General features: G+C 43.3%; 1 protein-coding gene across 3 annotated transcripts in view; it reads right to left on the bottom strand.

Annotated features, from left to right (window-relative positions):
* The window catches only part of LOC115083724 (oocyte zinc finger protein XlCOF6-like), a 159,204-nt gene extending 145,935 nt beyond the window's left edge, over positions 1–13,269 (bottom strand). For 2 of the 3 annotated variants that reach the window (XM_029587713.1, XM_029587714.1), the window contains exons 1-2: positions 12,911–13,269; positions 6,942–7,068 (exon numbers count right to left, since the gene is read on the bottom strand). In XM_029587713.1, the coding sequence (XP_029443573.1) occupies positions 6,942–7,068; positions 12,911–13,201 (418 nt within the window). In that variant the 5' untranslated portion in view covers positions 13,202–13,269. Of the gene's footprint in view, positions 1–6,941; positions 7,069–9,707; positions 11,178–12,910 lie in introns of those variants that run through there. The other variant, XM_029587715.1, reaches the window with a different exon arrangement.
* Positions 13,270–21,533: the final 8,264 nt, after the last annotated feature.

Raw genomic sequence — 21,533 nt, 5'->3', positions numbered from 1 at the left:
TGATCTTCTTCAGGGAAAATGGATCCTAATTCAAATCAACAACCAAGTCACAATGTTGTATGTCAACACGAAGCACGGAGAACATGAGATTGGGCAGCCAAGAATTGAGCTGCATTACAAGCCATTTATCTGCCAGGGATCTCCAACACGCTGACAGACCACCTCAGCAGAGTTTTTAGTCTACATGAGTGATCGCTACAGAAATCAGTAGCAGACAGACATTTGAATGGAGTCTGCCATCTCTGGATCTCTTCACCTCAGAACAAAACAGGAAACAAAATCAATTTTGCTCAGTTCTAACCAGCAATCTCAGGCTAGCTCAGTATGGTTTTCTACTCGACTGGGAACAAGCCTATTGTACGATTTTCCGCAGATACCATTGATCACAGAAACATAGAAATGACGGCAGAAGAAGACCAAACGGCCCATCCAGTCTGCCCAGCAAGCTATGCACTTTATCCATTTTTTTTTCCCTTTTTCTCTCTCCCACCTGTTACTATTGGCTTCCAGTACCCTCCAGCCCTAATTCCCCCTCCACCCCACCACCAATTTAGAGAGCAGCGCCGTATCTGCATCCAAGAGACATCCAGCTCAATTAGGGGTAGCATCTGCTGTAACAAGCAGGCCACACCCTTACCCCATACTCTTACCCACCCCTCTTTTTATTTTTTTTGTTTGTTTTTTTATTTTTTTGGAGATAGCAGCCCTCCATCCTTCCGCTCCGTGAAGGTGGAACACTAACTACTGGCCACTGGCATCCCGCTCCGTGAATGCCTCTGTGGCTACTGCCGCTCCGTGCAGTGTTTGAATGCCTCTGTGGCTACTGCCGCTCTGTGCAGTGTTTTGCTGCCTCCACTTTATTCACGCCCTCTAGACTTGATGGATCCCCAGTGTTTATCCCACGCCCCTTTGAAGTCGTTCACAGTTTTAGACTTCACCACTTCCTCCGGAAGGGCATTCCAGGCATCCACCACCCTTTCCGTGAAGAAATACTTCCTGACATTGGTTCTTAGTCTTCCTCCCTGGAGCCTCAGCTCGTGACCTCTGGTTCTGCTGATTTTTTTCTGACGGAAAAGGTTTGTCGTTGTCTTTGGAACATTAAAGTTTTTCAAGTATCTGAAAGTCTGAATCATATCACCCCTGCTCCTCCTTTCCTCCAGGGAGTACATATTTAGATTCTTCAATCTCTCCTCGTACGTCATCCGATGAAGACCATCCACCTTCCTGGTCGCCTTTCTCTGTACCGCTTCCATCACCAGAATGATGCAGAGGCATCTATCAAATTACACTCATCAGATCCTCATAGCTCCAGCCTGGCCAAAACAAATATGGTGTGCATCTCTAGTTAACTTTCCAGCAGTCCTCCTATACATCTGGGAATAGATCCTGCATTGTGAACTCAAGTTGAAGGGACGCTTTATCATCCCAGTCTTCCCAGCCCTCAATCTAATGGCTTGGATTTTGAGCTCTCAATAATTGTGAATCTCAATTTACCCAGAGAAATAGTAGACATACTATTCGTGCTCAGGAAGCCATCAACTAGACTAAATTATGCCTTCAATTAGAACAGATATTCCAGGCGGTGCTCACAAAACACTTTAGAGCCATTCTCTTGTGAACCTAAGCATTTGCTAAGGTAATTACTCTGCCTTTCTGATTCAGATATTGCCACATCTTAAGTTCATGTACATCTCAGAGCCCATGCAGCATACCATGTTCTAGTGGAAAGTAAACCAATTTCTACTCATTCACTCATATCTAAATTCATGAGAAAGCCATGGCATATGAAACCTCCAGTGCAAAGACTGCTGGTTCCATGAGATTTGAATGTTGTCCTTTTTCAACTCAAAGCCTCCTTTCGAACTGTTGACGTCATCTTCCCTTAAATTCTTGACATGGAGAGTACTGTTCCTGATGAGAGTTACATCAGCTGGAAAAGTCAGCAAACTCCAAGCTCATTCACTGTGCATCGTACAAGCAGTTCTTCCACAACAGGGTGGTGCTCTGTACTCATCAGAAGTTTCTGCCAAAAGGTTGCCTCAGCTTTTCAAATCAATCAATCCATCATCTTACCTACCTTCTCTCTAGGACCTAATGCCCATGAAGGAGAGATAACCCTTCATACCTTGTACTGCAAAAAAGCCTTGAATTATTACAAAAACCAAACTCAGTTACATTGTCATCTTCTCAGTTGTTCAAGTCATACGACCCTAACAGACTAGGGGTGCCAGTCACACATCAAACATACACTGTCCAAATGGATAGCAGAATGCATTAAGCACTGCTACATCTTAGCAAATTTACAGGTCAGAAACTCTGTCAAAGCTCATCAGGAGAGAGCTATGGCCTCTTCCAATACTCATCTACGAAAGTGCCTCTTGAAGATATCCACAAAGTTCATGCCTTTACATCCCATTAATGCCTGGAAACCTCTCAAGGACAGGCAAATTTGGACAGGCAGTTTTGCTTAATCTGTACTCGCAGTCTACTCTCCTAGGTGGAATCTGGGTTGCCTTACAATAAATGCTCCAGTGCAATCCTCAACTTGGGACTCTATATGTAATGGCTAATTCATGCTGCTTATCGACGGAAAAAGCAAGTTTGCTTTCCTTATATGATGTTTTCCATAGATAGTAGGATGGAATACCCGCTGATATTCAGTGCCAATTAGCTGGATAAGTTCAGACATATCTGGTGAAGTGGAGCCATTTTAACATTTGACACGTTCGGTGGCTGGTATTTAAATAACTTTTTATCAGGGTAACTGGCGGAGTTAGACGGAGGCAATCCTGGGCAGAGCTACTTATTGAGCAAACTTAGCCAGATAAGTGTAGATATTCAGCCTTATCTGGCTCAGTTTAGCTAGATCCAGCTAACTTTAGAACTGCTAGCTGGGTATATACAGCGGCACAGCAATACCACTGAATATCCCAGCCAAGTTAGTCAGATATATATGTTTATCCTTCTAACTGGCTCATCTGAATAGCTGATGAATATTTATCAGGTGCTACACATTCTGTGTTCGCCTCAGTAGATCTCCACAAATCTCTCCCAGATTGGATCCATCTCACGTGCACCAGGTATAGCGAGAGAACTGATGAAATGTCAATTCTTAGCTTTTGGGCATTGGTCAGGGGTACAGTCAGCAGAGCCATCATTAGGGAATCTATAAACCATAACCTTCATTCAGTACTATTTACCACCTCTTATCAGGAGATAACCAGTGCTGCGCTGGGCCCAATGACCACATGGTTACAAAGAATAGCGGATTTTTGTAACCACATGGTTACAAAAAATAGCGGATCAACTCTGCCCAACCTCCTCAAAAGTAATCCAACCGGCACGAGACAACAGAAAACCATGGTTCACCCCGGAACTCAAAACCCTAAAACAAAAATTACGAAACAAAGAACAAAGCTGGAGAAACAACCCTACACCCACATCCAGACTGGACTACAAAGCCACCCTCAACACCTACAGAAACGCCATACACAAAACAAAAAAGGACTTCTACGCAAAAAGAATTCATAACTTCATCTTCGACTCGAAAGCTTTATTCTCTTACGTATCATCTCTCACCAAACCAACACCACCATCTATTCCAGACCAACTAGCGCTCAGCAAGGCAAATGAATTAGCCACCCACTTCAAAACAAAAATCTCAAACCTTACTCGCTCCCTTACAACCTACCAAACTCCTCCAACACCTCATAGCACATACCAACCCACTCTGAATTCAAGTCTAGAATCTTTCGAGCCCACATCCGCCATGGAGATTGAAAATTTACTTTAAAAAATTAAACCATCTGCACATCCCTCGGACCCACTTCCTACCAATCTGCTCACCGCCATCCCTAGCACAGTCGCAAAACCTATTGCAGAAATCATCAACACCTCTTTAGCCATGGGCACAGTTCCTAATCAACTAAAACTTGCAATCATCAAACCCCTACTGAAAAAACCAACTGCATCACTAACGGACCCAGCTAACTTCAGACCCATTGCAAACCTGCCCCTGATCTCCAAACTGATGGAAAAAGTCGTAAATAAACAACTTTCAGAATATCTCGAGGAGCACAACATTCTTTCCCCTGCACAATATGGTTTTCGAAAATCACTAAGCACAGAGTCACTTTTGATTTCTCTCACTGATAATTTACTGTTGAACCTGGAGAAAAAACAGTCATTCTTACTGGTCCTTTTAGACCTATCCTCAGCGTTCGACACGGTAAATCACTCACAACTCCTAGAACAACTATCAAACATAGGAATAAAAGGCACAGCTCTCAGTTGGTTCAAATCATTCCTATCAAACAGGTTTTACAAGGTCAGAATTAATAACAAGGAATCTGACCCCATCCTATCAGACCAAGGCGTACCTCAAGGTTCATCCCTCTCTCCCACCCTGTTCAACGTCTACCTCCTCCCCCTCTGCCATTTGCTATCACAACTCAAACTTACTCATTACCTCTATGCAGACGACATCCAGATCCTCATCCCCATCACAGAATCTATTCAAAAAACCTTCGCCTACTGGGAGAACTGTCTTCAACCAATTAAACAACTACTCTCCAGCCTGAACCTGATTCTAAACGCCAGCAAAACAGAGTTGCTACTGATTTCACACAACCCGAACACCCACACATCTATCCTGACACAAACTACATCTTTAAACATGGAGCTCTCTGCGGACGTCAGGAATCTAGGAGCATGGCTTGACAACCAACTTAACCTAAAAAAATTCATAAACACAACCACCAGGGATTGCTTCTTTAAACTACAGGTCCTCAAGAAACTGAAGCCACTCCTTCACTTCAATGACTTTCGCTTCGTCCTTCAATCCATTATTTTTTCGAAACTTGATTACTGCAACTCAATCTTACTTGGCCTCCCCTCCAACAGCATCAAACCCCTACAGATGGTACAAAATGCCGCAGCCAGAATCCTAACTAACACTAATAGAAGAGACCATATTACCCCCATCTTGTGCAACCTCCACTGGCTACCCAAACAGAGAATCCTATATAAAGCCTTAACCATCATTCATAAAGCAATTCATAACGTCGCACCTATATCTCTACAAACCCAACTTCGTCCACACTTATCTGCCAGACCCATCAGAAGCGCCTACAAAGGCACATTAGTCGCAGCTCCTGCCAAATCAACACTAAGAAAAAGAGCACTTTCCACGGCGGGACCAAACCAATGGAATGCGCTACCACCAGACCTACGACTCGAACCCAATCTACCAGAGTTCAAAAAAGGATTAAAAACCTGGCTCTTCAGGCAAGCGTTCCAACTCCCAGAGTGTAACTAGGCACCTCCTCCTGACTTTCAGATCCAACCTTTGCAGGGTGTCTCTAACACCTTGTCACTTAATTGCATACCCGTCCTTGCTTATTCGCATGTCTATTTAACATTCAATATTCACCTTTATATTACCGCTTACTGCAGACCATTTACGCTACTAAAGTTCCTTGTAAAAAGGTGAACACATACATACTATTCAATACACGAATAAGTTTATTTGTTATTATGTTATTATGTTTAAATTTGTTAAATTTTATTGTTACTTTCAATATTCCCTGAAATAATGTTCAATGGTTGATTAGTTATTGTTCTGTGTTCCATGTAAAAAAACCCCGGTCTAACCCCAAGACCAGGGCAACCTTTTCGTTACTTGTAAACCGGATTGATTTGTATTGCATACAGGAATTCCGGTATATAAAAATTAAAAATAAATAAATAAAGAACATTTGATTTTCACATTATATTTATTCATTCTCTTCTGTGGTATTTTGCTAGATTATTTCTCTGCACTCAAGAGTGCAGTTTTTCCATTGAATGGATGTTAAAGTCCTGTATCAAGGACCCTCCAGCAGAGATCCATGAATGAGGCCTCCAAGGCCCCAGGTTTCAAGCAGGAATATTGTCACATGGGAGAAGTATGACCTCTGCCTCCAATGTTAGACAATGCTCCAGCGATGGTGTGACCTAACTCCCTATTTCTCCATATCAGCTTGTGTCATGAAGGGAGGGAGTCAGGTCTCCTGCTTACTATACAAACCAAAGTCATTAATGCTGGGTTCTCCCTAGTTCAGTGCCTTCCAGAGTTAGGAAGAAGTACTTAATCCTGGAGGCCACCAAAACATTCCAAAGGGTCAGGAAGAGTTCCAGAGACCCTGCTGCTCATAAATTCAAAAGGTAAGACCAGAGCTCAGTTACTTCTGCTGGTCATATCTGGGGATTATTTTGTTTGTGATCTTCTCCAGGCTAAGCCTTACTGCTCAGGTATTATGAGATCTTTGTCCTTCTCTCAGGATAAGAACAAGTTATGGAGGAATCCTCTCAAATTTCTAGCCCAGGTGGCCAAGCTCAAAGTCAGAGCCAATTCTAAGCAAAGTCTCTTTATGCAAGTCATGAGCTCCATAATGTGCAGGTGCTGCAGGGTTTGAAGTTTGAATCAGCCTAAAAGGTGTATCTGTGGCTTTTCCCAAATAGATCTCCATTCATAATACAAGGGTGGGATAAAAGCTTGGACTGACCACCAGGAGGGGTCTGAAGTCAAAAGATCCAATAAATCTGAGGTATCAGCTCAGACGCAGAGCTGGGGTCAGAGATTCCAGGAAATCCCCTTATATTGCTTCTGCTTCAAGTCATATATCCTCTAGTGAGAGTTTCCATAAGAGCTGGTGGTTGTAGTCCATATCAGAGAATGGGTGGGGAAGAGTGACAGGAGGACCCTGGATGATTTAAAGAGGAGGAGACCTAGAAGACACACAAGTTGATCCAATGGTTCTGATAATCCTGCAGACCTAGGAGTGGTCTTAATTGTTTTTGAAAATTTCTGGTGTGCAGTTGACCCAGGAAAGAATTCACAAATCACCTTCAATAAAATCATCTTCTGTGTCTACTAAAAATACAGATAATAAAGTCCTTACCTAGAGAGCTCAGGGTCTCATAATTCTCCTTCATCACCTCCCTGTAAAGCTCCTTCTGCCCTTCATCTAAATACCCCCACTCCTCCTGGGAGAAAAAGACAGAGATGTCCTCAAATGTCACCGGTACCTAGAGTAAAACAAAAACCAGAAACAGTCAGATGTGTAGAATGCATATTTCAGCTGGCTTCCTTCTACTAACATTTTATTACGGAAGAGGAGTCGCTAAAACCTCTCTCCCCCAGGAACAGTCAGGCTTGTTCCTCCCATGAGAGTGAGTTTCCTCTCTGGACCACGGAATTTGCAAGTCTATGAATAGATTCTCTCAAAGTGACATTTTATTATTTTGTTTGAGAGCTATCCGAATAAATCAGTGAAAAATAAAATCCCAGTTCTAAAAGAATTATCCAGAACATCAGAAATATCTGGTTCTACTATATCAGAAGAACTCACTGCTAAATCCATACAAGCCAGGAAGAGTTTCTTGTCATATGGTAGAGGCTTCCAGAGGGAGGGGAGAGCATAGGGGTGAGTGGGTGAGAGATGAGAACATAAGAATTGCCATACTGGGTCAGACCAAGGGTCCTTCAAGCCCAGTATCTTGTTTCCAGTAGTAGCCAATCTAGGTCACAAGTACATAGCAGATACTAAACAGTTGATAAATTCCATGCTACTTATGCCAAAGGATAAGCAGTGGATTTCTCCATGATTACTTGGTTAACTTTTTTTTTTTTTTTAATCCCTCTACACCAGGGCTTCCCAAACTTTTAGCCAATGTGACCCTATTTTAGCACTTGAAAATTCACAGGACCCCAGAGGACAACCAAACCTAATTAGCGAGGGTGTAGTTCGCCTCCAACCACCATTCCTGCACTCCAAAATGATCCCCTCTCTCAACCTCTATCCCCCTCCAGAGGGTCTCTCAACCTCTGCCCCTCCAGCTGATCCCCTCTTACATCCCCCATTACTCTCCCCTTCCCAGCCTAGCCGCTCGCTCACCCACTCCAGCTTTTTACATCCTCCCCACTGAACTTCTTTCATCTCCAAGCCATTTTTGTAACCCCAGTTGATCATGTCATCCTCTCCCTCTCTTTTCTCACATACCTCCCCAGTTGATACTCTCACCCCTAGCTCCTTTCTTGCATCCCCCTCTCACCTTCCACAGCCAATCCCTCTCCACTGATCCAACCCTCAAACCCTTCCTGTATCCGATACCTCCTTTCAAAACAGCTCCCATCCACACATCTCCTTGACTAGCATCAGCAGCAACATTTTCCTTTGGGCCTCAGGTGATAAGTGGATGACAGCTAATGGGAAGAGAGGGCAGGCTGATGACAGGGGCAACATTTTTCTCTTAGATAAGTTCCGTGATAAGAGAGGATAGAGAAGTGACAACCTGCATAGACCTGTATTCACTCTGCCCACTCTTCCCCAATGGCTGGTCCAATGCCTGATGTTGATCTGCAACTGGCAGCAGCTTTAATAATGAGAGTCAGCACAGAATCTGTGAGCCAGAAAAAGCTCACAGGCCCTGCAATGGCCCCAGTCCCTCCTCACACATGGATTCCTGGTAACGTGGAAATTCAAGCGAGGGCGGGACCATTGCAGGACCCGAGAGGGCATGCTATCTCAAAGATCCCATGCTGATTTCCACTACTTCTGCTGCTGGTGCTGTCTGGAGAAGACTGCCCTTTGAGGCATGTGACCCCGGCTGGAGGTTTTGTGACCCCATTTGGGAAGCTCTGTGCTAAACTGAATGCCTTTATCACATCCTCCAGCAATGAAGTCCAAGTCTTAACTGCGTGTTGCGTGAAAAACTGAGATCATCATCTCTATCGCTCCATGGTGCAACCTTACCTTGAGTATTTTGTGCAGTTCTGGCCACTATGTCTCAAAAAGGATATAGCAGAATTAGAAACAGTATAGAGAAGGGCAACCAGAATGTAAAAAGGATGGAACAAATCCCCTATGAGGAAAGACTTAAGAGGTTAGGGCTCTTCAGCTTGGAGAGGAGACAGAAAAGAAGAGATATGATAGAAATCTATAAAATAATGAAGGGAATGGAATGAGTAAACGTTAATCAGTCAATCATTTACTCTTTCAAAAAGTACAAAGACCAGGGGACACTCAATGAAGTTACTAATACAATTAAAACTAATAAGAGAAAATATTTTTTTACTCAACGAATAATTAAGCTCCGGAATTTTTTGCCAGAGGATATGGAGAAAACAGTTAGCATAGCTGTGTTTAAAAATGGTTTGGATAACTTCCTGAAGGAAAAGTCCATTAACAATTATTAAGGTAGAGTTGCAGAAATCCACTTCTTATTCTTGGAATAAGCAGCATGGACTCTACCTACCCCTTGAGATCCTACCAGGTACCTGTGATCTGGCTTGGCCACTGGTGGAAACAGGATACTGAGCTTCATGAACCCTTGGTCTGACCCAGTATGGCAAGCCTTATGTTCTTCTAGTTCAGGTGACTTGATACTCTTTAGTTTATCACTTTACCATTTTACATTTTTCAGGTTCCCATTGGTTTGTTACAATTCCTCCGAATCATTGCCATTAAATATAGCTTCCAGCACAGGTATCTCCCAAACATCCTCCTCAGTAAACATCGAAGCAAAGAATTAATTTAATCTTTCTGCTATGTCCATGTCTTTCCCAAGAGCTCCTTTTACCCCTCGATCATATAATGGTCCAAAAACAACTCTCTCACAGGCTTTCTACTTCAGATGTTATTGAAAAAAAAAATGTATGCACTTACCTCCACTGCAAGCTTCTTTCCAAATTCTGTTTTTGCCTGCTTCATTACTGTTTTGCATCTAATTTGCCAATGCATATGCTTTTTCTTAGTCTCTTCATTTGGATACTTCTCCATTTTTTTTAATAAGTTCCCTGGGCTATAATAGCCTCTTTCATCCCACCTTTTAATCATGTGGGTAGTCAAAGGGTTTTTCAAAATCTGAGAGGGCACAGGATCGAGTGGAGGGATCTGAGTAATGAATGAATACCAGCAGCAGAGGATAGGTTAAAGGCGGAGAAGTTACTATCCAAGCAAGAGGGAGGAGACAGCCTAGAAGAATCCAAGCTCTTTTTGATGTAAATTCATTCAATGGAAAAAGCTTGTCCAGAAGATAAGGGACAAAGCTGTCAGCCGAGCTAGCAGAGTCAGCAGGTGGCAAAGGAGTTGGTTGATTGGAAAAATCGGCAGTGGTGTTAATCAATTGTTGCAGAAGGTTATCCACTGAATTTATCTTGTATGAAATAAATGTATTCTTAGAAGAGAGCATCAATTGATAATGCCTATCAACCACTATTCAATTGTCTTTATACTCAACTGTTTTGTGTTTCCACCAAAGACGCTCAATGGTGAACCTGTCATTTAAGCATTCTTAAGACAGAATGGTACCATGTATGAAAGAGTGAGTGCACATGCAGGCGTGTGTGTGAGAGAGGAAGAGAGAGAGACCACATGGGTGTGAGGGACAGCGTACATGTGTTTGAGCATGTATGTGTGAAGATGTGGACATGTTTGTGAGCAAGCTTGTGAGAGAACACTCACGTCTGAGCGAGCATGTATGTGAGAACATGCATGTTTGTGAATGAGTGTGTTTATGAATGAGCACGTGTTTGTGAGAGAGCACACATATGAATTAGTGAGAGAGAGCATGTGTGTGAGAGAGAATGATTTTGTGCGCGAGACTGTGGCGTAACCATGGCCCATACATTTTGCACTCAGACCCTCCCAATTCTGGTATTTTGTGATCCTCACAGAGCCGAAGGCAAAGAGGTAGCTCACTGTGTCAGTGAGAGGTCAAAGAAAGGAGGTGGGATTATCATTCATGTCCTGAATATCAGTGTCAAGTGGGGTAATGCTGAGAGAAGAGGCGGCAACAGGATCAGCATCTGTGGCGCGTGAGCCTCAGAAGATCTGAGGAGGCAGCATGACCTTTGCTCCAAATGGAACGAACTGAAGAAAGACACCCCCCAAAAAACATCTGAAGATGTATGGATACTTTATCTTTGTTATTAAAATCAAACAAGAGAAAAAAAACCTAAGGCCCCCCTCCCCAGTTTCTGACGAACATAACGAGAGCCCTCTGGGATTGCTTAGAATCCCCCACACCCCTCTCCTCTGCAGAGAAGCCGGGGCATCCCAGGGCTTCTCCACTCCTCCAAACCTGCTGGCGCTTCCCATTCCCACCAAACCCCCAACCCCAAATAAGTTGGCCCTCCCTGGGCCCATCTGCTCCCTACCCCTCTGTAAATACACCAAGGCCAGACCCTATCCAACCACACATCACCCCTTCCCAAGAGCCATTGGCTACAGCAATGGGCAGGGCTGATCCCCAGTTTCTCTTACCCCATCATCTCCCTTTCAAAAGTGGCACTGGCCTCAAGGCCGGCTGTAGCCATTTTGTTTTAACTTTTATTTTAAAAGATTTATAGTGGGGTATATAAAACGGACAAATTAAAAACAAAACCACCACCCACAAAACTCAAGACAAAACCCAGGATTATCAATATTCCTTCTACCTAAACGCCCCTTACATGAATCTTCTGTCCTCACAGGCATTCAGACCGGACATTTCACATTCATGGCCATGGCCGGGACCCCTCTCTCTTGTGCACGTGAAAGTCTGCGTGAGATCAAGTTCCTGCTCACTCTTACAGGCACAGACCCCAGCAGCCTTATAACAGCAGTGAAAATAAATCTCTAACAGTACAAGTGCAAGCTGTGATTTCCCCTGATGATGTTTGTGGCTGGGGTCCGGGCTGCCCCTCCTTCTCAGGACATTTAAGGGGGGACATGAGGACTCGGGGCGGATTTGGGTATTTTTAGCTCTGCCTGGAGCTTCTTGTTCCATAACCTGCAGCTCAGCAAAAGGAGCAGGAAGATCTTTTCTAGTTTTATTTTCAATACAAATTTGGTTACTTGGAAGAAGAGATTTGCAAAACCTCCCCTGTTGTAACTATCACTCTAAAAGGCTGATGAAATAAAGTGCGCTCAGCCTAGCACACAGGTTAACACGCAGTTGGATATGGATGCGGTAGACTAACATCCAATGTAATAAAAAGAGACTAGTGAGTCCAAACGCTTAGATAATAGTGCTCATCAAATGTAAATGCCATTTAGACGAGGCTATTAGCTATTCCCCCCCATGCAAAAAAAAAAAAAAAAAAAAGTAGCTGGTAACCCAGTGCATGCTTTTTAACACAGCAAATTTAATGCCTGCCCTGGAGCTAGCATTAAGTCATACCTGAAGTGACAAGCAATGAAGAAACCCAAGAGACGTTGAACCTTGGGGTAGTAAATGACAGCCCCTTCTCCCTCACTAATCCTGATTCCACCCTCTTACCAGCCCCGTGGCAGTTCCCTGGCGGGATTAATGAACTGGAACATGCCAGCCCCGGGAGGATCTGTGCAGTATGTGTTTTCAGTGTGTAACTGTGTATGTGGGCCATGCATGTTTCTGTGCTGGAAGCTTTGCTGGGGCTGACCCGAAACTCACTTTATTGGGTGGGAGGGATCGCCTCTGCTTCTGCATTAAAATGAGGCTCTGACCACTACCAGTAATGAAAAAAAATGCCTCTAGGATTTGGAGCTGTTTTTCATCGGGTGCTGTGATATGTAGCTTGGGCTTGCTCTGGCTACTATTGCAGGGCTAAGGACTACTACATCTGGTGGCTAATGCAAGTGTGCTCAGCCAGGTCTCCTGGGCATCTGATTCATTTGAGCACTAGGGATGCGCTATTTCTCCCTAGAACGCGGCTGCTCATTATAATACAGTACAGGGCACCCAGGAGAGGTGGTTGTGCGCGTCTTGGGAAAACGGGCACTCAATGAGCGCCCATTGTACTGCGCGTCTTATTGCATCGGCCCCTAAGATGTTTTGCAGGATTTTCCCTTGTAAGTGCAAGCTTCTCCTTGCGGGAGGCAGAGGGATGAGGGAGGAAACGTCCCACCTTGTTCTCCAGCGCCTGCAGCCGCTTCGCCTGAGCAGAGATTTCCTTCTCCTGGGTCCCTGAGCGCAGCTCCAGCGAGGAGATTTCCCCTTGAATCCTTTCCAACTTGCTGCTCATTGTGGCTTCCAGCCGCACCAGAACCATCCACAGAGAGCCCAAGGTCCTGGGCTGCAGGGGATCCAGAGCCCGCCCTGCCCCCGGGGGCTCTGCCAGAGGCTGCACCGAGGAGGGAGCGGACCCCTTCCTGCCGGCGCCGGGAGACTTCCCCTTTCTATTCCCCATCGTCAGCATCGGAGAGAGATCGGGCTGAGAAATTCAAAGCCCTGTGCTCCAGAGCATGGAGAGGGGAAACCCTTGTAAAACCGTCAGTGCCAGTAAGGTTATTTGAATCAGAAGAGAGGGAGGTAGGAGGGAGATTGGGGGAGAGGAGCCTCTGACTGCTGCCACCTACTGCTCCCGCCCAGCACTGACAGCAGAGGAGCGGATCCTGCACATTTCAGCTGAATCCCTCCATTCTCAGTCAGGAGCAGAGCTAACAAGGGGGAGATATTCAGTCCACTGCAGCCACCCCCCCAGTTATGCCAAAAATAAAATCCTTTATTTACACCCGTGACAAGAAGGATGGATTAGGACAGATTCCTTTCTTTATTTCATTTTGACATTCCACCATATCCCTAAAGCAGGGGTTCTCAAGCCAGTTTGGGTTTAGGCTATTCACAATGAATATGCATGAGATGGACTTGCATATTAAATAGGCAGTGTATGGAACGCTGTCTCATGCACGGTCATTTTTTGATAGGGTGGGTGTATCCAAGGGCTGGGGTAAGAGCCACTCTTCTAAGTGGAGACTTTCTCTTCTCTCCTGCTGATCTCCTTTCTTTTCACCTTCTGGTCTCCTCTTCGTGCCTGCTCTTTTTCCTCTTTTCCTTACTTACTCATAGTTGATTGGATTCTTACCTTCCATACCCCAATCAAGGGCCGTGTCTCTAATTCTCATCTTCTGTTTCCCTCCATCCCTGTTCTCTCTAGCTTTCTTTCTCTCTCCCATTACCCCATAATAGGTCCTTCCCCCTTTCTCCACTCCCTCCTATACTGGGATCTTTCTCCATCTGTCCTCATTCTCTTTTTCTTCCATCCCCATAACTCACTCTTTTCTCTGTGCCCCCACCCCGCATCATAGGTCCTCTATCCTAGCCTAATTTGGAGACAAAACAGAAGTGGAACTGGAAGGGTCAGGGCCAAATGTGACCTGTGCAAAGGAACATGACCAAGGCCAGATGTGACCTGTGCAGAGGGGCAGAAACAAGGCCAGGTGTGACCTCCCTCTTGCACACACAAATATCCGGACTCATTCCTTTCACACTTAACAGGCTTGATGAGCACTGGTAGGCAAAAAGACAGCTGGGGGTTAGGAATTTAGGATAACTGAGATAAGGACGACAGGCTGGATAGAATAAATGGGACTCTTTCCCTCTAGCTCTTTCTCTTCTCTGCCCTGGTGACCCTGTTCCTCCATTTCCAGCTCCCCCATAAATTCCCCCATAGTCTTGTCTCCCATCCTTCCAGAGGTCCTAAAGCCCCTAAATTTATCCTCTATCGCTGGTAATCCATGAGCCCCTACACTCCCTGGAAAATCACCCTCTGAAGCAACTCTCCTTCTCTCCCTCCTCAGCCAGTAAAGTACAGGCCTCCTCTTCAAGCCAGAACGAGCTGGCTTACCTCTACCATGGGGGCAGGAGCAGACAGGTGGACTGTGTCGCTGTTCTCTGTCTCCTTGGACAGATGTGTGAGGCCTGGAATTCAAAAGCATGGCCTACGTATTTATCTCCTCGGGGGAAGCAAGGGAGCAATACTGCATGCTTTCCCTCACTCTCTCTCCCTCCACCACACCCAATCCTATCCCCTCCCATCACATCACTCACACACTGCCCTCCAATCTGATCATCTCACTCACATCTCATAGTCTCTCCCCTCATTCACACCTTGCAGCACCTTTGATCCCAACTCACTCTTTCCTCCTCTCTCCCATATAACCCACAGCCTTTCCCATCTTTTCACTCAATCTTTTGCTTTCCCACATATTGTTACAATGTTGTTCACTGTGAAAATGCAATTATATTAGTTGCTGAGTTACTCCTATTACAATGTCATAATAATAAGACACCTTAGTCTTACTATTCTCCATGTTAACATGTAAACCGATGTGATATACCCCAATGAATGTCCGTATATAAAAGCAAATAAATAAAATACATAAATCCCATCACCCACTCTCTTCCTCCTCCTTCCAATCCCTTCACGAACTCCTGGAGAAGAGATGACTGAGGGGTGATATGATAGAGGTCTTCAAAATCATGAGAGGTCTAGAATGGGTAGATGTGAATCGGTTATTTACTCTTTTGGATAACAGACGGACAAGGGGGCACTCCATGAAGTTAGCAAGTAGCACATTTAAAAAACAATTGGAGAAAATTATTTTTCACTCAACAAAAAATTAAGCTCTGGCATTCGTTGCCAGAGGATGTGGCTAAGGCAGTTAGTGAAGCTGGGTTTAAAAAAGGTTTGGAAAAATTCCAGGAGGTGAAGTCCATAAATTGTTATTAATCAAAAGGGAATAGCCAATGCCATTGCTTGCTGCCAGCATTAGTAGCAAGGGATCTATTTAATGTTGCGGTATTTGCCAGGCACTTGTGACTTGGATTGGCCACTTTGGAGACAGGATACTGGGCTTCATGGACCCTTGTTCTGACTCATTATGGTATATCTTATGTTCTAAGGGTAGTAACTGCTAATCTGTGCAGGTTACCCCCAGGGTTATCAGTTTCCCAGACCATAAAATTCAGGGCATTCATTGATTGACTGAATTCAATTCCCTTTTCCCCGTGCTGTTGAAGTGGAAAGCAATGCTGCAGTTGCATCAAGGCTTATTCATTAAGGATAGTAACTGCCACACCAGCAAGTTACCCCAATGCACTCTTTTCTTCATTTCCATCCTCTAATGTTTAGGGATCTAGTGTGTGTAGCCCATGCCCCTATCAATTCTTTGACTGTTTTCATCTTCAGCACCTCCTCCAGAAGGGCATTACATGAATCCACCATACTCACCCTGAAGAAATAGTTCCTGATGTTATTTCTGAGTCATCATGTCTTCATTTCTTGACCCCTAGTTTTACTAAATTTTTTTACAACGGAAAAGGTTCAAAGTGCCTGCATCATTAAAACCTTTCAGATATCTGAAGGTCTGTATCATTTTTCCCTGCACATACACATATTTATATCCATCAGCCTCTCATAAGTCTTCCAATACTGACTCCACAACATTTTGGTTGCCCTTCTCTGGACCACCTCCATTCTCTCTCTATTCTTTTTGGGGGTAATTTTCAAAGGAGTTACGGGCATAAATGTAACTACTATTGTAGCAATTTTCAAAAGCCATTTACTCACGTAAAGTGCACTTATGCGAATAAATCCTATGGACGATTCAATGGCATATATTGTAGCAATTTTCAAAAGCCCACTTACTCGAGTAAAGTGCATTTACATGCGTAAAACCCAGATTTACGCATGTAAATGCTTTTTAAAATCCGCCCCTTTGAGTTTATAGACTCAAGAACCAAACACAGTACTCCAGATGAGGCATCATCAAGGTCCTGTACAAGGGCATTATCACCTCCTTTTTCTTCTGGTTATTCTTATCTCGATGCAGCCCCGCATTCTCCTGGCTTTAGCTATTGCCTTGTCACACTGAATCACCATTTTCAGAGCACCAGACAATATCACCCCACATCCCTCGCTTGGTCTGTGCACATCAGTCTTTCAATTCCCATCACATACAGCTCTTTTGGATTACCGCATCCCAGATGCAGGACTCTGCACTTCTTGGCATTGAATCCCAGCTGCCAAATCTTTGATCACTCTTCGAGCTTTCTTAAATCACATTTCATTCTTTCTGCTCTTTCAGACATGTCCACTCTATTGCAGATTTTAGATTCATCTGCAAATAGGCAAAGTTTACCTTCTATCCCTTCGGCAATGTTGTTCACAAAGATATTGAGCAGATCTGGTCCCAAATACTGATCCCTGTGGTACTCCACTTAATACTGTTTTCTCTTCAGAATAGATTCCATTTACCATTACACGCTGTTTTCTATCAGTCAATCAGTTTGTAATTCATGCCACTGCCTTGGCCCTCACTCACAAGCTTCTCATTTTATTCACAAGCCTCTTATGTGGGACTGTATCAAAAGCTTTGCTGAAATCCATTTCAATCCAATTCTCTAGTCAACTAATCAAAAAAAAAATCAATCAGATTTGTCTGACAGGGCCTTCCCCTGGTGAATCCTTGCTGCCTCTGGTCCAGCAATTCACCCGATTATAGATAGTTCACTATCCTTTCCTTCAGCAGAGTCTCCAGTAATTTTCCCACCACTGAGGCGAGGCTAACCATCTCTGCTGCCACTCTTGGGAAGCAGGACCACAAGCATTCTTCTCCAATCCCGAAGCACCACTATCATTTCACGGGATCTATTGAACAGATCCTTCGGCAATGGTTCCCTCAGTGTCCTGGGATGTTCCTCATCTGGCCCCATGGCCTTGTGAGCTTTCAGTTTGCCTAGTTCTTCCCATACATTCTCTTCTGATAATTGTGTTTTGTCTACCCCATACCCATCTACGGTCTTATCAACCAGCAACGATCCTTCCCTGTACACCAAACTGAAGTATTTGTTTAATATTTCCACCATTTCTTCGTCTCTCTCCTGCTCCTTGTCACCTTTCAATTTCACTATAGCAGATTTGTGCCTCCCTTCTCTCTCTGATATATCTGAAAAATGTTTTGTTACCTCTGTTTACATCTTTGGCAATTCTTTCTTCCGCTTCACCTTTTGCTTTCCTGATTTCTCTCTTTGTTGCCCTCAGGTTTAACAGATAGTCTTCCCTGTGTTCCCTTTTTTGGGATTCTTTATATTTCTTGAATGCTGTTGTTTTTGCCTTTATTTTTTTTCAGCCACCTCCTTAGAGAACCAAATTGGTTTCTGTTTCCTCTTAACCTTGTTTACTTTTCTAACATATAGATTTGTTGCCTTTGTAATAGCTGCAGTTAATTTGGTTCTCTCAGTCTTCCAGTTCTTCCTCCAGGTATGTCCCCTTTTTTAAACTTTATATTTAGTGAAATTTAAAATTGTACACAAAGCTAAATTTTTGCATACAGAATAAAAAATAGGTATTGCCATACAAAAATGACATATTACCATTCACAAAAAAACCCAAAATATAAACATATATTCATAGTCTCCAAAAACAGAAAACTTCTAGAAGGGGAGGCTGCAAACATAGAGGAGTTTACAGGAAAATTAACAAAGAAAAATTGGTTTAATGTAAAGAAGCAGCACGTTCTATAAAATGATCTATACAATAATCATACTGAGAACTAGAAGGCAATGTTGGCCCCCTTCTGGAATCTAAAAAGGACCTTAATTGTTCAGGAAGAAAAAATAAACATAACAATTATCATGATCTCTAATGATACACTTACAAGGATGTCTGAGAACAAAGGAAAAACCCATAGAAGTAATTTTAGGACTTAAGGCAATAATGTTTTTCCTCCTTTACTGTGTAGTTTGATCAAAATCTGGAAAAATATGGATCGTTTATCCTAGAAAGATCTTTGTCCAGTTCTTCTGTTTGAGTCGGTGGCTTGTAGATTACACCAGTAAAAATGGAAGCTCCATCTTCTTTTTTTAGAAAAGGCCATAATGCTTCTTCTCTACCCCCCATGTCCCTTGCAGTTCAGTTGCTTGGATATTGCTTTTGACAGAGCTACTCCTCCCCCTTTTCTGTCCTCTCTGTCCTTGCTTAACAAGTTATAGCCCGGGATGGTCACATCCGAATCATGAGAATCAGTGAACCAGCTCTCCATAACAGCAGCAATGTCGAAGTCCGCCTCCATCATTAGGACTGCAGGTCTGGGATTTTATTGCCCAGAATTTGAGCGTTTGTAGTCCCTGCTTTCCAGCGGCTCTTTCTAGTTACCTTTTCTGCTTTCTTGAACTGATTGATTTTACTTTCCTTTCCCTCTTCCTGTTTTGCTTGGGAGTAACATGCCACTCTTACTGGCCATCTCCTGACACCCCTGCTCCCTAATTTAAATGCCTATTAATGTATGCTCTGAATCTTTCACTTAGTATCCTCTTTCCTACCATAAACAAATATAGGCCATCCTTACCATATAGCCTTTTATTGTTCCATACATGGCCCCAGCCTCCAATGTATCCCTAAGCATTTCCCTACACCAGGTTTTGAGCCAGGAATTAAAGTTACCTGTATGGCACAGCCTTTCCTTTCCCTTTCCATGAACAGGTAATACTTCCAAAATGGCAAAGTGATGTCTCTCCTGAATAAAAGAAGAGGAGTCATTTGTACAATGGAAAGCAGCTTCGGGATCAAAATCATTTTCACTAAGGCCATCTGTCCCCTAACTGAGACAGGGAATTGTAACCATGATTGCATTTTCTGTCTAAATTCCTTAATGACTGGTGGAATATTACAATTATGCCATTGATTTGGATCTCAATGAATCATTATACCTAGATATTTAATCTTCTCCTTGGCCCACTGTAATGGGATGGAATTCCATGAACTTTGCAGCTGACCAGAGACATCTAAAGCTTCAGACTTACTCAGATTTATTTTTATACCAGAAAATCTACCATATTCTGCTATAACTGCCTAGACTTCCAGTAAAGATTGCTGAGCTTGTGAGACTGTCACGAAAATATCGTCTGCAAACAATAAAAGTTTTTTTTTTATAGAATGTGTTACAATACCATGAATCTTTACATCCCATTTCAGTCTCCGAATCCATGGCCCTGGAATCAGAATAAATTAAAGTGGTGAGTGCGGGCATCCTTGCCTAGTGCTCCTCTGCATCTGAAAGGATTCAGAGATTGTACCATTTACATGTATAAATGCAGAAGGATTGGAGTGCGGCACCTTTTATAGCATCAAAAATAAATCCAGAAAAGCCATTCTCCTTCAATATAAATTGAAGAAATGATCAGGAGACAAGGTCATAGGCTTTATCTGCATCAAAACTGACAACTAAAGGATCTCTGAACCCAGTTTGCAAAGTGGTCCTCATGGCTAAAACTGCCTCATACTAGCATTGGATTGCCTGCCAAAGTCAAAACCTGTTTACTCCAGTGATATCAACCCTAGTAGAATATATTTTAATCAATTTGCTAAAATGTTTGCATGTATTTTAATATCTTGATTTAACAATGATATCGGCCTGTAGGAAGCTGGATTGTCTCTTTTCCGGGTATCGGTTAAACAACAATAGCAGCCACCTTCCAAGTCTCTGGCATACTGCCCTGTCGAATCATGCATTAAAAAAAAAAACTTTAAGACTTTCTTAGAGATTCTCTGAACTTTCTAAGACACCTAAACGATGCTCATATTAAGTTATTTTATAAGAAGGGTGATGAGCTGGAGGTGGGGTCTTAATGGCCTATTACACTGCTTAATGCAGGTGTTAAAATCTTAATTAAGGTGACGCAAAGGTGTCTGGATGGTTTGATGCCACACAATCAATAGGGATCAGACAGGATTTATTAAAGGTCACTAGTCTACGGTTAATAGTAGAAGACTCTTTAATATCTTACATGTGCTCGAGAAGCGCATGATAGAGAGGACTGTCCTGGCTCATTCACTGGCTGTATCTATTCCAAGTGTTGGAAAAGTTCAGGTTTCCAGAGGAATTTAATAAATATGTGCAAGCCCTCTACCCATCCCCTAAAGCACATATTTGGATTAATGGACAGCTCACATCTCCCCTCTTGGTGACTACTGGAATGCGAGAGGGGTGCCCTTTATTGCCTCTCTTATTTGATATAGCCATTGAACCTCTTGCCCGGGCTATTCATGACCATCGGGGAACCCATGGAGGTCAAAGTTGATGGGTTTCAGCATAAAATCTCCCTGTATGCAGATGATGCCTTAGTAAAGCTGACGCAACTGGATAGCTCAGGCCTTGCTTTAATGCGGTTGTTGGGAGAATATGGAATATTGTCAGGACATCAAATTATACAAAATCTGAGCTCCTTCTCTTTGGAGGTAGGATTTATATACCCAGAAGCTTATAGCAGTTTAGGCACGTCTTCAGTGGGTTTACATATTTGGGCATGCGATTTGCCACCAATTTTAAAGATTTATTTAAGTTAAACTATTTATGGGGGGAGAGGGGGTGCTATAATGCTTTCATGAATATGGATGCAGTTTGTTAAAGTTCTGATCCCCTTGGGGCCTGCCCCTTAAATTCCCCCCATAATACTGCAACAGGACAGTACAGCCCAAGAAGCCCTTCTCTCGATTCGAACGGAATACAGGACACAGGATCCCTGAAGGTATTTTTAATTTTTTTTTCTCTTTGTTTTTTTTGTGCTGTACCATTTGTATTGCACTAACATTGAGACCTTTAACGGAAATGTGCTTACTCATTGTTTTTGCACTATTATAAAGAGACTTGTGTGCTCCTATGAATAACAAAACGTTCAGCATTACAAGGTACCTGACATAGCCGGCAGCTTAAATACAGGGCGCAAGGCTCCAGGAAAAGCCGGCAGTT

Source organism: Rhinatrema bivittatum, chromosome 2, assembly GCF_901001135.1.
Source record: "Rhinatrema bivittatum chromosome 2, aRhiBiv1.1, whole genome shotgun sequence".
Classification (NCBI taxonomy): domain Eukaryota; kingdom Metazoa; phylum Chordata; class Amphibia; order Gymnophiona; family Rhinatrematidae; genus Rhinatrema; species Rhinatrema bivittatum.
Note: the sequence above shows the minus strand (reverse complement) of the source record. Positions and strands in the feature narration are given on the sequence as shown.